Raw genomic sequence first — 17,105 nt, 5'->3', positions numbered from 1 at the left:
AAGTCCTCAGTGTACTAAGCCCCCTGCCCCGAGTTGCACCCCTTTAAAGGCCTATTGAACGGTATATGCGCTATTACTTCTGAGGGGAGATTCATTGTGCAGGTGACGCTCTAAAGGCCTCTTCCCTGGACAGCTCTGCAGAGCGCAACAAGACCGCGGGCAATAACAGATCCGAACGCGGCCTACCACCCGCTCCGGGAAAAGACGCCTGCACAGACAGACAGACCACACCGGACCAGTTCATAAACCTTTATTGGAAAGGCGAAAACCGCATATTGCCGCTGCATTTCTTACGCTTCAAGTGGTGCGTGGGGAAGGAACTCGGATACAAAACTACCGTGCTGCTCTCGCCAGGCCGGCCGTAGAATCGTTTTCGTACAACGGAGGTAGAGCAGAGGACAGTAACCGAAACCCCGCGCTGGGACAAATGCCAGGGCACCTTGCTGCCCCTTCAGGTTCCGGCGGACCTAGGACAGACGGCGCGTTAGACTTAGGTCAGGGGTGGCGTCACGTGAATCACTTCCCTTTCCGTTTCCCTCCTCTGTTCTCACACATGTGAAGCGTACAGCGGAGGGCTCTGCTCCTTCCAATCCCAGGGTGTCCTGGGAAGGGCAAGGTCCCAGTGAGAAAGGTGGGAAGAGCAACACGACACCCTTCACACAGTGGTTTGGCCCGCCTGTTCTCACACCAATCCGGGCCTGCTTTTCTATCAGACAGCAGCGAAGTCCATCCTCAATCTCACCAATCACAACCCCTCCCCCCACCTCAAATACTCAGCCTGATGAAGACAGAATCTTTAACTTAACGTTTAATGAAACAGGTTCTATGCGGACACGGTTCCAATATTGATTTGCAGTTTCCCTGCTTTTAAAGAGGGGCGATGGTGGGGTACAGAGGCTATGTGCCCCCATGCGCAGGCCCTGACTGAGGAGTTGTGTGGCCCGGATGTCCTGGATTCTACATAGCATCCACGGACGTCAATAAAGCCTGTTTCTACCAACGTCACCAACTCTCGCTCGTGGTGTCAAATGATCCAACGGGCGTGCGCCTGAGCATCCACGTCCAGCCCAGGTTTCAAGGGCTGCCTGAGAGCCACAACTAAGAAGACCTTCTCCAGCTCCAGGGTCCATCTGACAGTTCAAAGTATGCTCTTCCTGGGCCCCGGCCAGTGCAGCTCGGAGCATCATTCCGTGCACTGAAGGGTGGCGGCTGCAATGCCTGGTCGGGCACACACCAGGTTGTGGGTCCCCCCCCAGTCAGGGCTGGCATGGAAGGCAACCCAGCAATGTCCCTCTCTCTCTCTCACATCGATGTTTCTCTCTCCCGGCCTCTCTCTAAAATCCATTTTAAAAATGTGTGTTCTTCCTCCTAAAAATGTGACACAAAAATAATTTACACCAACTGCTTTTTATTACCGCGTTTCGAAACCTTTCACAAGATGATAAAAAACAAGAAAAAGAGGAAAACCCAACAACATGCCGACCACCGCTGACGTCCTTCCCGCCGTTCCCAGGCAGCCAGCGCCACGCCCCGTGGCCAAGCCCACGCCCATGCACCCAAGCGAGACGCAGGCTCCGAGACTCTTTATTCTGCTGCGGCAGCTGTGACGCGGGCGCAGCCAAACACAGGCTCCAGGACACACTGGACAGACGTTACAACGCGGGCTTCGAGGTGCGAACATGGAACAGAAATCTACACGGAACCGATAGGAACCGCGCCGCGCAGACCCGGCGGCCTGGGCACGCGTGTCAGTCCTGCCTCCTCGAGTGCTCTCCTCTGCACAGACCCGTCAGACCAAGATGCAGAGCGCTGCGGTTAGTTAAATTATACACTCTGTAGATACTATACCGACTTAAAGTTACACATAGACCAGGAAATAGCCATCAGTTCGTTCGGGTCGACAGACCCTCTGGCTGGGCCGTGAAGACCGCCGGGCACGCGGAGGAGACCCGCCCGCGCCGAGCGGCTCACTGGTGGGCGCACTGCACGCCTGGGCCGTGGTGGCTGCTGCTCTCCTCGTCGGAGCTGTCGTTGTAGGCCTCGCGCCGCTGCCCGCCTCCCGAGCCCCGGGTGCTGTCGAATTCCTGGAGCTCCACCTCCTCTGTGTCCCCGATGATGTTTGGGACTTCCGGCCGGGATGGCAGAAGGTCTTCTAGTTCCTTCGTTAAAACGACACAAACAAAAAAGGTCGCTGTCACTGTCTGCAGGAGGCCCTGCCCACACACAGCCAAGGGGCGGGCTCCTTCCCAGTGAGCAGCGCTGCCCCGGCGAGAGCAGCAGAGACCGCAGGCCACACCGCAGACACCTTCTGTGCGACCTCTGCTGCTTAGAAAACAAGCCACCATCGGCCCACTCTGAAACATGGGACACGCAGACACGCCTTCCTGCACGAAGAGCCAGCCGGCTGGCTGGGGGTGCCTCCTTCAGGCATGGAGCCCCCCACCCCCAGCTCCCCCCTCCCACCAGCACACCACGCCCAGGGGGCTCTGCTTTTCCACCACCTGCGGCCCCTGGACACGGACAGCAGCGATCCTCATCTCAGTAACAACCGCACAGCCACTGATCACATCCTTCAGAAGCACTTGTATCTGGTGACCTCATCTTGGCACCACAAACCAACGGAAGGTGACAAAGAAACTCAACTAGGACCGGCCTGGAAGGCAGCACCTGTCCTGAAGCCAGGGACACTTACAGAGAGCTTGTCGGGGCTGACCCAGTTGTTCTCAGGAAACTGCACGTCGAACTTGATGTACAGGTCGCCTTTCTCGAAGGGGTTACGATACTGCGGCATTCCTTCCCCTCGAACCACCCGGACGCACCCTGTCATTTGAGCAAGCCGTGGGGAAAGTATAAGAACTCTGTCCGAGAAGAAGAGGACGCAGTAATGTTCTTTCCAAGAGACCCTCCCATTGTTACACCAGGCATTCCCAGAGCAGGGGGGCCGCCTCGGGGGGAGACTCACCCGGCTCGATGACCTTGCCGGGCGGGTACTTCACCACGATCTGGCGGGCATCGAGGTGCTTGAAGGTGAACTGGAAGCCGCAGAGGGCCTCCACGAGGCCGATCTTGTACGTCATGTGCAGGTCGTTGCCATCCCGTTGGAACACCTGTGGGGAGAGCCGCGCACACATCTCCTCGGGACGGAGCCACACTGCTGTGCTCTGTGCCGCGAAGTGACTTCAAAACTTCCCTTTTACCATCCAGTGCAAAAGCCCCGTCCCCAACCCCCACGTTTATTTATGTAGGAAGACCTAGCCGTTCTCAAGGAACATGCCAGAAACTCCCAGCAGGCAAGCCCTGGAACTGGGAGGCAATGGCTCAAACCGAAGTCACAGCTGAGGCCGCAGACACAAGCAGGCGTGCCCTGCACGCCCCTTTCCTGGCCCGGCGCCGGGCTAAGGGTGCAGGGGGCCCAGCGGGATTCTGTGAGCCGGTTCGCCCCCGGAGTGCTCCCCAGACACGATCCAAACAAGGGCAAGGGAGGGCCAAGTTCAACATAAACAGTTCCACCAGCAATGCTCAGCCAATGAGGCGCTCAAATACCACGCGTCACGTCACACATGTATGAACAAGTTTCCTCTCACCTAAAACTCCAAACCCGTTTAGAGGAATGCAAGTCAACAATAAACCCGTGGACTCAGCAACGAGTGCAAAGGTCACTCCATCAACATCGAGAATGTCTCCGAGCTTCAACGGCAGGAAAACCCATCCAGCTGCACACACGCCTGCCTCGCAGCTCTCCTTACGAGCGCTCACAAACAGGCGCTTCACTTGTGAAATTTAATAAAGTTAACTGCAGCAAAAGGTCGCCTAGATTTTTTCAATACTGGTCTCTCTTCCAAAGAATGCTGGACAGTTCAGAGAAGAGAGGAAGCTGAAAGACAGCCTGCCCAATCCTCCTCCCAAATCTGCCCGCGAAGGAAAGCTGACCTCACCCCTCCTCCTGACCAGCGTCCAGGCCCCGCAGCCGCAGCCGGGAACGGCCGTTCGGAACGATATGCCCTCAGCAGGTAAGGCTACGTCGGCGCGCTCCCCTCCGAGACTGAGCCAGTGGGCAGCGGCAGCGCATTCTAGGCTCACCCCCTGCACCTGCTTTCAAGGCCCCCTTTTCTCTGAGCTCCCAGCGAGCCAAAGCAGCCCACTTGGGCTCACTTCGGTAAAAAAGCAGCTATCCAGGAGGGCAGGGGGGCGCCGCTCTTGGGCATCTTGGACAGCAGGGCTCACTTGGATGTGATTCCAGTAAAAAACGGTCTCAGAGTATGTTGGGGTGGGGGTGGGGGTGGTTAGGCTAGCCAATTTGAGGCTAAAATTCAGAGAACACACAAGCAAGCATTAGGAAACTTTTGAAAAACAGGATTAATGAAGAAACTCCCGAGAACGAGGCAGCAAACCACTTAAAATGACCATCACACCTGGAGAACGAACAGGAGGGCTGGCATCACCAGACCCTACGGTCCTTTGTGCAAACGCCCTTGGCAGCCCGATCACCAGCACACGCATGTGCACGCACGCGCACACACACACACACGCACACACATGACATGCAGACTCCCAGCAGCAAGCGCTTTCCTCAGGAGATGGACAAGCGCTGCAGACACAGCGCCCACCCGCTCCTCACGGCCTCACCGTTACTTACTTCAGCACCAGAGTTGGGAGTGAAAAACAGAGAAAAACGGAGTAAGTACAAGATTTCTCATGAACTAGTTCAAACCAGTCAAGGTTTCTTCAGAAGGTTCGGAATGTGTTCAGTGGTAGAAACTGCCCAATGCGGCTGGCGAGGCTCAGGGGTTGAGCGTCGACCTAGGAACCAGGAGGTCAGGGTTCGATTCCCGGTCAGGGCACAGCCCGGGTTGTGGGCTCCATCCCCAATGTGGGGCGTGCAGGAGGCAGCCGGTCCATGATTCTCTCTCCTCATGGATGTTTCTCTCTCCCTGTCCCTCTCCATTCCTCTCTGAAATCAATAAAAAACATTAAAAACAAAAACTGCCCACATCTCATCGTGGGCTCCAATTTACGGGCCCCAAAACCAAGGAGGACCCTGCCCTCCCTAGGTGCGCTCCCACGCTGGCCTCTGCCATCTCCCGGGAGCCCGCCACCGGGGCCGCCGTCTGCTGCAAACCATGCACTGCACAGCTCCAAGGAGCCACGTGACTGCTCCGACACCTCCCCGCGGCCCCACCAGGGGGGCACTTGGGCATCGCCTCCCTGGGCCCGCTGACTGCCCTGAGGGTGACCGCCCCGAGGGAGGACCGGCTGTGTGTCCGGTTGCGCCAAGCCCAGGGAGGCCAATGCTGGTACACGCGAGTCAGAACTGACCAAAGTCCTTTATCTCCAAGTCCACCGACCTCCATTTGAAGTCCCCATTGAATTCACAGCCACAGTAAAGGCTGAACTTAGGGGGACAAGGTCTCCTGTCAGTCCGACGTGCCAGAACACCGAACCACCATTCCCACTCCCCTCCTACTTCCTCGCCACCCTCCTGCCGCGGCACGCAGACACCGCATGGTAACGGCCCCCACGCCCCCGTGATGCGTCACGGGAGCACCATACACAGCGGCACCATCTTACAACCCGGCTTGCTCGTGCCCAAGCTGACTGACCATCTCAACTCCTTGGCCATCTCTCTATCTTTGTGCCTTTAATGCCTTGCATGGTGCTGTGCATGGAGGGCAAGGCGAACACAGTGCCAATGAACAGACTCTCGTACCAGAGCTACAGATACTGCCACCTATGAGACCCTAAGGCAGAACTCGAGAAATTACTGTCTTTCAGCAACCTAAGAGACCCTCGCTTTTGGTGAGCTTGGCAATGTCGCCCAAGGGCCCAGATGTAGGGAGACTGGCACCCCGAGAAAGGCTGGGGCAGCAACTCTCCCAGCGGGGAAGGAGCCCAGTCCCGTTCCCGAACCTGCATCGCACCGCGGCTTCACCTCTACTGGGTTCGTGAAGTGATTTAAAAAACTTGATTGACAGAAATCACCATCAAAAGGGAGAAAATTTCGGTGTAAACTAAGAAGGGGGTTGACCTGTGAAGACTTTCACTGGAACCGAGTCAGTGTGACCAAGGACAAAGCCAGAGCCCGTCAAACGCTTCTGCAGCCAAGCATTCGGGGCCCGGCCACTGTGGTCAGTGGCTGAGCACCAACCTATGAACCAGGCGTCCTCAAACTGCGGCCCGCGGAGGACATTTATCCGGCCCGCCGGGTGCCGCTGCCTGTCCTGCTTAGCAGCCGACGCGTCCCGGGCCCGCAGTGCGCATAGGAATTTGTTCATAGTTGTTTTTTTAAACTACAGTCCGGCCCTCCAACGGTCTGAGGGACAGTGAACTGGTCCCGTTTAAAAAGTTTGAGGACCCCTGCTATGAACAGTTCAATTCCCGCATTTCGCACTTGATCCCCAGTGTGGGCGTGCAGGAGGCAGCAGATCAGTGATTCTCTCTCATCACTGATGTTTCTATCCCTCTTCCCCTCTCCCTCGCTGCAATCTATGAAATAAACATTAATTTTTTAAAAAGCATCTGGGTGATCACTAAAGGGCTGTTGCACAAGTAGCTCGATCTATTCTTCATGAGTAAAGGCCTACAGCGCACCACACAGCACCGTAAATACAGCGCCACGGCCCAGCCCCAGCACCACACAGCACCGTAAATACAGCGCCACGGCCCAGCCCCAGCACCACACTCCAGACCAAACTGTGGGCCCAGTGGGTTTTGCCTTGTACATAACATACACTTCCATCAGAAACTTAAAATACAAAACTGTTCCACTGCAGAACCTTTTCTTCCAAGAGAACCTCACCTGGGCACCGTGTGTAAAACAAGTGAACAGGGCAGCACTGAGGACTGAAGCCTTGCCCACCCCCCCCCCGCCCCTCACCCCCCCAGGGGCTGTGCAGGGAAAGGGCGCTGCCTTCGGCCCCTGGTCCGGGCCCTCGCTTTCAGACACGGAAGCTGGGGACAGAGACCACCAGACGACGCGTTGCAGGCTAGTCCACACCAAGGTGGGGCCACCCCACACCTCAGCCGGACTGGGCGCTTCACGGTGCGCAGTGCTGCTCCAGGAAACCCACGCCCACCTGCCCCGCACCTCGCTCGCCACGCCCACCCGGAATAAGGCGACCACCGAGGCCGTTACCTCATGCTCCTTCTCTTGCAGCAGGAGCACGATGTCGCCCGGCTCCACGCCGGGGGCCTGGTCTGCTTCCCCCGCGAACGTGATCCTCTGGCCGTGCTTCATGCCCTTGTCCACGTGGACCTCGAGAATCTTGACTTCTTTAATCACCTTCTTCCCTTCGCACTTTTTACAGCGGTCCTTCTCATTAATGACCTCTCCTGGGAAGAGAGGCCATTCAAGCTTCCGGTGAGATGACTCGGCTGCCCTCATAAGTCAGGTAGGTCTTGCTAAGACCTTTATTCATTAAATACATTTTCTGAACTCCTTTAACGGCCACCTAACGTTTTGTTTAAAGAATCATTCTTAATCTCAAAGCTCACACCTCCCTGCTGGTTCCCCGAGGGCCGAGCTACCCGGGCCTCGCCATTCCCGAGCACAATGTGCCTTAAGCCCTTCCCGGTCCAGACTCTGCCTGGAGTGAAAACAAAGCCGAGGGCCCGGGAACAAAAAGGTGTCAGGTGCCCTGGCCGGTGTGCCTGTGGATAGAGCGTCGGCCTGTGGACTGAAGGGTCCCTGGTTCAATTTCAGTCAAGGGCACATGCCCGGGTTGCAGGCTCCATCCCCACTAGGGGGCGTGCAAGAGGTAGCCAATCCATAATTCTCTCTCATCATGGATGTTTCTCTCTCCCCCTGCTTTCCTCTCTGAAATCAATAAAAATATATATTAAAAAAAAAGGGGTGTCAGGTTCTGGACTCTATAAACGTGTCCTTTTTGTGTTCAGCCTCAGTGTCACGCGTTTACAGCCCAAATGAAAACCTAAGTGTCCTCGTGGCTCATCATTGCACCGTGCCGCTGGCAGTGAGTTCCATTTACCTCACAGACCAAAGCTGCACGGCGCCCTCCTATGGGTCTCCCTTCGGTAGGTCACGATCAAGGACAACCGCTAGATGCTGCATTTAGTGACCCGAGTCCCTCCACACCACTTTCGGGACACGCAGCTTCCCTTCCTCCCCACGCACGCTTTGACACATCTGATTAGTGTCTAATGAAGTAAACTGGAAGTTGTACATAGATTGTGAAAAAGTGTCCATTTCTAATGGCTGACTGGCCCCTTTAAGGCTTAGAGGACATGTATAATCAGTAACTTCCGAGTCTGTTTCTAGGACACTTTGCAAAGCATGTTCTGCAAAATAGCAGTTCCTCCAAGTGGCGATGGCACCCGGGCAGGTCTGCCCACTTTGGCTTCTGGACAGCGGCCCGTCAGCCACTGCGAAAGGGAAACGCACCGAGCCTCCCTCGCAGGGGCAGGTAACAGGCAGCTTTCCCAGTGACCGCGGCCCTCCCAGCAGCATGGGAAAAGGACGCTCTAAACCCGTGCGAGGCACCGTGAGAGCCGCTGCCAGCCACGGCTGTACGTTTAAGGCGCAGCCCCTCAGTCACATTTAAGAACTCGGTAGCCACGGGAAGCCGGTGCTTACTGCTCTGGACGTTGCATCCACAGAGCATCCCGGCCATCACGTGAAAATCCTTTTGGCCAGCACCGCTCTGAGGCCGCGGGCCCGACCGTAAGTCATGTCTACCGGAAGGCAGCCCGGCCGGCGGGTTCCATGTTGTCTCACAGTAAGCCTCCTCCTCTCAGAATGGTAGCCAAACACTGGCTGTTCCCCTCCACCAAACGTTACCTTACACATCTGAAGGGTTTTACAAAACCTCTCGTCCACCTTCTCGCTATTAGAAACGAGGAACGTTTCACTGAACGGAACACAAATTTATGGTTCATCTGGGTTCACTGGGCCTAGGCCTGATGGAGTAATTCTTTTCACATTTCCTTCCAGAACTCTCCGTGGCTTCTTATTATTTAACAGGAAGATACAGCCGCGCTGAGAAGGAAAAACCACGCGCCCACCGCGGCCTGGAAGCCGAGCCCAGCACGCACCTTCTCCGCTGCAGTCGGAGCACACGGACTGCATCTGCTGCACCATCCCCGGGGCCAGCTGTCGGATCATGATGCGGACGCCGCGGCCCCGGCAGGCACTGCACTTCTGAACAGCCCCCGACTTTCCACCTTGGCTGAAGCAAGCAAAGGCTCCGTTAGAGGTTTGCCCACTGACCCAGGCAAGTGGGAACTGTGCTTCCACCTTCAGCCCCGCAGTGACTGAGTAAGCTGACTGTCAGAGGGCTCAGCAATGTTCGGTGTTGGGTAGTGAGGTTTAAACCAAGAACAACTTTTACCTGGCAGCCGCCCAGGGTGCCGCGGAGCGCCGGTGAAAGTGACACGGTGACCAGGACACACTTACCCGCTGCACGCACTGCAGAGCACGTTCTTGCTGAGCTGTAGCTTGGTGGTCTTGCCGTTATACAGATCTTCTAGAGACACTCTGCGGAGAAAAGAATGGGGTCAATCCAATGTTGCCCAGTTCTCTTAAACACAGACATGAATGTCAGCCGAAACGGCCAATTTCACTATAGTCTTCGCAAACCAAGAATTAAAAACCATCTTTCATGAAGCCACCAACCGAGGTTTTGTTTGGAGGCCTGAATTATCAGAAAGGTCTTATGGTCCTGGACAGCACCGATGTGCCTAAAGCCAGCACCAGTCAGGCCAGCAGCGTGCGCTTGCATTTTCTGATAAAGCGGATCACTGCAAACTCAAGTGCACAACCTTCCTCTGGCCTCAGGCAGGAACCCCCGCTTCCAGGACAGACCGGGCACAGCGAGGCTACGGCAGTCCTCACTCCACCACAAGGCTCCGCACCCTCCGAGGACAACTCAGAAAGGCCACGAAGTCCTTTTACAACTTGAGGGTGGCATTCGGAGTGCATGTCTCAAAAAAGAAAGGGAAAAAGTGGCCTTATCCACCGTGTGACCGAGAGGAGGAGAGGGACAGGTTTTTAACGGACGGCCTGCAAGTCTCAAAGCTCTAAAGAACCCAGCGAATTCTAAGCAAAACTGCATCAACTTTCACCAAATTTTCAGAGTTCTAAGACAGAAAAAGGGTGGAGTTAAAAGGTCTATTAAAAATATATGACTTAGCCCTAGCTGGTTTGGCTCAGGGGATGGAGCGTCGGCCTGCGGACTGAAGGGGCCCGGGTTTGACTCCAGTCAAGGGCATATGCCTGGGTTGGGGGCTCGATCCCCAGTGGGGGGCGTGCAGGAGGCAGCTGATCAATGATTCTCTCTCATCATTGATGTTTCTCTCTCTCTCCCTTCCTCTCTAAAATCAATAAAAATATTAAAAAAATAAAAATAAAATAGAGGAACAAAAAAACAGTTGGAAGTATGTTGCACAGAACATAGTCTTTTGCGGTACTCAAACTTCTCAAAATTGCCATCTGGAGCTAAGGCTTGACATGTTCCAGGCAGGATGAGAGTGAAACGCTGATGGCCGAACATTCCCAGCACCGGGGTAATGCCATGTCCACAGCGACACCCTGGACAAAAGCCCCTGGTTGTATCCGCCTTTTACTTTTCCTAAGAACCTTGAACCAAATCACTGACAGAGAACAAACCGGTAGGGCTTCTCCGTGGCTATTACATTACAGTCAGTACACAAAACCACACCGGGAGGCCAGCAAAGCCCTCGTTTCAGCCAACGTGGCCAAGAAAGGGAAAATGTGGGCAATGGTCTGCAAAGCTGGAACTCTTCGCCAGTGGGACGAAACCGGCTAGATTCTACCAGGAGACGGGGCTGTCTTCTCGGCCTCAAACACGGCCGCCTGCCTGGCAATCTCTGCCAAGGAGCGAGCGCTGCGCACAGATACTCAGCAGCACCGCGCTCACAGGAGACACTGGCAACCTCCCAGGGAAAGGGGAGCGACTAAATGCCAAGGCGGGAGCATCAAGCCACCCAACACGAAATGCCATCATTAACAGGGAACGTTCAATGATGCGAAAAGAACGCAGCGGGAAATAAAACTGCACGGACTGCATCCTAGGAAACAAAATTTAAAGCAGATATGAGGAACCAGGAAATCGAGCACTCTTACTTCTCAGGCCATTTCTTTCTTTTCTTTTTTTAATGTTTTTATTGATTTCAGAGAGGAAGGGGGAGGAAGAGAAACATCAATGATGAGAAAGAATCATGGATCGGCTGCCTCCTACATACCCCACACTGGGGATCGAGCCCATAAGCCGAGGATGTTCCCTGACTGGGAATCAAACCCTGACCTCCTGGTTTATAGGTTGATGTTCAACCACTACGCCATCCTGGCCAGCCCTCACACCACTTCTTTGTCAAAGAAAAACATGGGGGAAAAAAACAACAACTAACCAATACTTCACAAGTGTTCCTCTTGGAATAATATCCAAATGATAACATTTCTAAGGATAAATTCTTTCAACATACAAACTTGAGAATGAGAGTCAAACAATGTAACAGGTTATATTTCACTTCCTCTAATCTATTCAAATGAATAGATAATATGAAATACTTTAAATGCTGGAAATTCAGCCCCTGGCATTTGCTTGTAAAATCATTATTCGTTTGAAAAGCTGACAGGACCCAAGGCCTCACAAATTTTACGAAGTAAAAAAGCTCATTTCAAACTGTAGCAGGTTCATGAGCTCACAGTCTAAGGTCAAGGTCAGACCCATTCATATGTTGGCAGGTTAACGCCAGGCTTAAAGCCAGCAAGCTCCATGGAAACCAATTTCGGAGAGTTCTCACTGAGGATCAAGTAATCAAGTAATGAGGGACTACGCCATGCAAACAAACGAGGCGGGCAGGCACTCAGCTAGTATGTTTTTAATAAAAAGTGACTTGGAAGATTTAAATACTTCAAAGAGAACCTCCATCATTGGAAATGCCAATCATACACTCCGCCTGGGGAGCACATTAACAAAACCATCTTCCCACTCAGTGCCAACACCAGCCACCCTTTCGGATTTGTAGCAAAGCGCCCACACCCAGGTTACCAAATTCAACTTGTCACCCAATGGGAACAGTGAGGTCACGGACCAGTTTGCTTTCTGATGAGAGATAAAACCCTTTTTGAGACCTGTTCTCTTCTACTATTACTATTCGGAGGAAAGCACTTTTTTTAAAAGGAAAAAGAGATATTCACTTGAGTGGATGCATCATATCTTCTCCTCTTCTTCTGCCATTTCGACTTCTACTCTGATTGCCCATGAAGCCAAACAGTCCCCCGCCGAAAATGTGCGAGAAGATATCGTCCATGCCACCGCCTCCGCCGCTGCCTTCCCGAAGGCCTTGCTCTCCGTACCGGTCATACAACTCGCGTTTCTCAGGGTTGGATAGCACTTCATACGCAAAACTGATTTCTTTGAACTAGCAAGAAGAAGGAAAACCATCAGATTTTTAACTAGAAGGGTGGAGAAAGGCTACAGGAATCCAGAGTCCACTTAACTCTGGAAGGTGCAAGCTGCCTTTGGTTTGATCCTGGCCCCACGCATCACCTACCGCTGCCCAGAACGTTAGCATGCCTGTCACAAAACTGAATACTCCGAGTATAAAAACTGGGCTCACGGGCATACATGGACTTTTCTTACATCCTTTTACCAGGAGGGCAACCTAAGTTTAAGACTGAAACCTTGGGGGAAAAAGTCTCAAATTACTTACTTTGTCACCAGCGTTTGGATTCTTATCGGGGTGGTATTCCTTGGCTAGTTTTCTGTAGGCCTTCAATAAGGGGTAAAAAACAAACAAAGAAAGGGAGGGTTATACACGAAGACCAGTTTAAAGATTGGCGAGTCCTAACTTAGCCACTTTCCGGAGAAGCATCATAACCTTTCAAAGATAGCTTGCATTCACTGGAATCATTGCCGCTTTCCATCTTAACACTGTGTACTCACTGATTTAACGCAATAAAGCAGACAGCAGTTATGCTTGCAAAGAGGTTATATTGAAGCCTGATGCAAACAATGCCACAGGAAAAACCCAAAACATTGAAACGCTCCTCATCTTCACGGCTGCCCAACGTCTTTGATGGCCAGTAACCGGGTCAAGAAGACTTCGATGAGAAGTGTCAGTAAAGCTTTACAAACTGCAAGACATTGTCACCAAAAACCAAGCCAAGGTGAGAATTCCTGCTCAGGATGGATCCTCCAATTGTAACATCCGGGCAAGCCAGGAGGAGCTCCGGGTCGTGTTTGGGTCGTGTTTTATTTTCATCGGGGGCCTAACCTGGGGTCCTAGGACCTGAGTGAGCCTGGGTCTAAGGGATGGAGGTGGCTGAGCTCCCCTGCACCCAAGTCTTCCTTCACAGGCCCATGAATTACATAATGGGCCGGCATTTCCGGTAAGCTAACAGGAAGTCCCTTTGCCTCCCAACAGTCCCCGTCCCGCCGCCTAAGGGGCAGATTCGGGTTTTCTCCGTTCGCGGGTGCGGAGCCTCCGGGCCCCGTGGAGATGCCGCGGGGTGTCATCAGACGCCTCGGGTGCTGTGCAATCCTGCGCTGTCAGCCTCGCGGCCCTGCGCGGCGCGATAATGAGGCCTCCCATTTATTTTTAGTCGGCGGACACTCAGGTGTTTGGCTGGGACCCACGCTGCCTCCCGAAGCGGGTGCAGCACCCGCCAGGTTACCTGCCCGGACCATGCGCCCAGACACAGGCCCCCGCCGCGCGAGTCCACGCGGAAGGAAGGGAAGGAGGGAGGAAGGGCGGAGCGGCCGCGGCCCCCAGGAAACAGACCACCTGCCCCGCCGCACCGGCCGGCGGCCGCGACCCTCCTTCCCGCTGGGTCCGGGGCCCCGCCCGACGCGGCGCCGGCGTCCGCGGCGTAGACGTCCCTCCCGGGGCCGGGAGCCTCGGCCCAACCTGTTTTTCCAGGCTGGTGACCCCGGCGCCCGCCGCGGGAGGGAGGAAGGAAGCGCCCGGCGTGCGCGCAGCGGTGGGTTGTGTTTGCTGCAGCTGCGGGCGGGCGGGGCCGGCGGCCAAGGTCAGGCGAGGCCGAAGCGCGCGGCCCGCGGCTGGCCGGTCTCGCCGCGCCGCCCCCCGGCCTGGGCCCGGCGCCGGCTCGCAGGCCGCCCGGGAGCGCGGCCTGGCTTCCCCGCCGCCGCGCAGGCCCGTGCCCCCACCCCCGCCGCCGGCCGCTCCCGGTACCTTCTTCAGCTCGTTCTCACTGGCGCCGGGCGGCACGCCCAGGATGTCGTACAGCTTCGTGTCGACCACGTTCGCCATGGCGGGCGGCCGGCCGGGCGGCGCTAGGGCAGGAAGGCGGCGGAGCGGACGGAGCTGCGGAGCGGCGGCGCAGGCCGAGGAGACAGCGAGGGGAAAGCGGGGGCGGGGCTGCACTTTGACCCGGCGCACGGCGCGCCGTGACGTCACCGCGCGCAGCCGTCCCTTGCGCCGGCGGCCGCTGGGGTCGGGGTGGTAACGCAGCGCGCATGCGCTTGCCTCCCTCCGCGTCCGGGGCCCGCGCGGCCTCCGGGGGCGCCCTGCGCGGCGCTCCCAGCACCCGGGCTCCCTGCTCGGGGCGGTCACGGAGCCGGCCCGGCGGTCAGCATCGAGCCGGGCGCTGGGAGCCTCCGTCCCAGATGCCGGCTGCCCTGGGGCTGGCTCCCTCGGGGCTGACGGTGAAAACGGCAGGGGGTGCGCGTGTCGCGTGTTTCCCTTCCGGGCATGTCCAAACGTTCGCCAGAAGCAGCAGGTTACACCCAAGAGCACCGCAGTCACATGTCACCCCCCTGTTTCCTAACCTCCAGCGTTTTAAGGGAAACCGCTTATTTCCTAACACCCTGTGTCCTAAACACGTGCGCATCTCATAGGCGACCGTGGCCCTGGCCGCCTTGGCTCCGTGGATAGAGCAGCGGCCTGCGCACTGAAGGGTCCCGGGTTCGAGTCCCGGTCAGGGCACGTGCCCGGTTGCAGGCTGGATCCCCAGTGGGGGGCGTGCAGGAGGCAGCCCATCCATGATTCTCTCTCATCATTGCTGTCTCTATCTCTGGAGATCAATAATAATAATTCTCTGGAGATCAATAATAATAATAATAATAAAAGATGACTTTGTAAGGCGGCATCACACTCGTTTTAAGGTGGTAGACAAACGTGTTGCCAAAGAAAGGAACCCTCGTGCACTGCTGGTGGGAATGCAGACTGGTGCAGCCACTGTGGGGAACAGTATGGAGTTTCCTCAAAAAACTGAAAATGGAGCTCCCATTTGACCCAGTGATCCCACTTCTAGGAATATATCCCAAGAAACTAGAAACACGGCCCTAACCGGTTTGGCTCAGTGGATAGAGCATCAGCCTGCAGACTCAAGGGTCCCAGGTTTGATTCCGGTCAAGGGCATGTACCTTGGGTTGCAGGCACTTCCCCGGTGGGGAGTGTGCAGGAGGCAGCTGATGGATGTTTCTAACTCTCTATCCCTCTCCCTTCCTCTCTGTAAAAAATCAATAAAATATATTTTAAAAAAAGAAACTAGAAACACCCATCAGAAAGGATATATGCACCCCTATGTTCATAGCAGCACAATTCACCATAGCTAAGATTTGGAAACAGCCTAAGTGCCCATCAGCAGATGAGTGGATTAGAAAACTGTGGTCCATCTACACAATGGAATACTACGCTGCGGTAAAAAAGGAGTTCTTACCATTTTCAGCAGCATGGATGGACCTGGAGAGCATGATGCTAAGTGAAATAAGCCAGAGAAAGATAAATATCACCTGATCTCACTCATCTATGGGAAATAATGAACAACATAAACTGATGAACAAAAGCAGATCCTGAGACAGGGAAGCATCGATCAGACCGTCAAACCTCAGAGGGAGAAGGTAGGGGAGGGTGGGGGTAAGGGGGAGGAATCAACCAAAGGACTTGTATGCATGCATATAAGCCTAATCAAAGGACACAGACACCAGGGGTGAGGGCATGAGGGAGGAAAGGGGGGGCAAAGGGGGAGGAGGAGAAATATGTAATACCTCAATCAATAAAGAAATGAAAATGAAAAAATAATTTTAAAAATAAGATAAAATGAAGGAAAATAAAATTTGGAGAAAAGAAGTGTTACAAAAGGATAAGCCATATTTATGAACACAGACAAACAGGATGTCTGCTCCTTTGGAGCCCGCTCTGGGAGTTAGTAAAGACCCAGCATCCGCATCTCCGGATACTCTCTTCCTTGGCATTCCTCAAGACCCGGGGTGGCCGTGGCCGTGGCCGGGGTGGCCCGGGCGGTTGGGCGTTCTCCCCTGCACGGAGAGGTCGCAGGTTTGATTCCAGGTCAAGGGCACATGCCCGGGTACAGGAGGCAGGAGGTGGCTCATCCATGTCACTTTCTTCCTTTCTCACATTGATGTTTGTCTTCCCCTCTCCCTTCCTCTCTCTCTCAAATCAAGAATAATAACCTATGAAACAAACAAACAAAAAAACCCCACCCACATTTTAAAGACCTAATTGTGGAGGGCCCGGAGTACATGCCAAGGGATTTGCAAACCTATCCCTGGAAACCCGGACACTCCTTCCACCTACCTCTTCCCTTTCCCACAAATCCTATAAAAACGTTGCTCTTGCTGGATGCCACAGCCTGGGGGCAGGCTGTCCCCTGGAGGCCCCACGGCCCTTGGCTGGGCCTTTGGGAGGCAGGTCTGACCTGGGATTTCAGCGGGATTTTGGTGTGAGTCTGAGCTCCACCTGTAGGCTGCAGGTTTCTTAGGGGGAAATCTGCGCCCCCACAAGGTCTGGCTCTGAACGCAGGGGAGGCCTCCACCATTTCCGTTTCCCCGCTTCCTTTTCGCCTTTTGAGACGTTCCCAAGGGGCGGTATGAAGCTGTGGTGGAGTCAGAGGGTGTGGGTGGCGGGCCTGGCTCAGCCGTTCGTTAACAACGTGGCTGCGAGCAAGCGACGTGTCCCAGGCGGGTCCCTCCTGCGCCACGTGGGGTTTCACGGTATTTAGACCGTGGGCTTGCTTTGAGGGTTAGAGTTACCCAGATGGGGCACTTAGAACAGGAGCTGAAACAAATAACCATGAGCAGTTTTATGTTTGGTCCGTCTGCCTACAGGCTGTCCCCACATCTCTGCTCACTGTCTTCCTCCCT

At 54.9% G+C, this 17,105-nt stretch overlaps 1 protein-coding gene across 1 annotated transcript; it reads right to left on the bottom strand.

The window, feature by feature from the left end:
• Nucleotides 1-1,388: 1,388 nt before the first annotated feature.
• Nucleotides 1,389-14,756, bottom strand: DNAJA2 (DnaJ heat shock protein family (Hsp40) member A2). Its single transcript, XM_080644863.1, has 9 exons — nt 14,173-14,756; nt 12,691-12,750; nt 12,176-12,399; nt 9,410-9,490; nt 9,049-9,182; nt 7,133-7,329; nt 2,963-3,107; nt 2,693-2,820; nt 1,389-2,159 (listed from the first exon to the last, which is right to left on the bottom strand). Exons 1-9 carry the CDS (start codon nt 14,248-14,250, stop codon nt 1,968-1,970), a joined length of 1,239 nt encoding a protein of 412 aa, XP_080500989.1. The 5' UTR covers nt 14,251-14,756; the 3' UTR covers nt 1,389-1,967.
• Between the last annotated feature and the right edge of the window lie 2,349 nt (nt 14,757-17,105).

The sequence above is a fragment of the Plecotus auritus genome (assembly GCF_963455305.1).
Source record: "Plecotus auritus genome assembly, chromosome: 10".
Classification (NCBI taxonomy): Eukaryota; Metazoa; Chordata; class Mammalia; order Chiroptera; family Vespertilionidae; genus Plecotus; species Plecotus auritus.
This window is presented reverse-complemented; position numbering and strand designations above follow the sequence as displayed.

Coding starts and splice junctions, on each gene's coding strand:
- DNAJA2 (XM_080644863.1), bottom strand. CDS start 14,250: ATGGCGAACGTGGTCGACACGAAGCTGTACGACATCCTGGGCGTGCCG. Junction 12,400..12,690: donor ATCCAAACGCTGGTGACAAA/GTAAGTAATTTG, acceptor TCTTCTTGCTAG/TTCAAAGAAATCAGTTTTGC. Junction 2,160..2,692: donor TCAGCCCCGACAAGCTCTCT/GTAAGTGTCCCT, acceptor GTTTTAACGAAG/GAACTAGAAGACCTTCTGCC.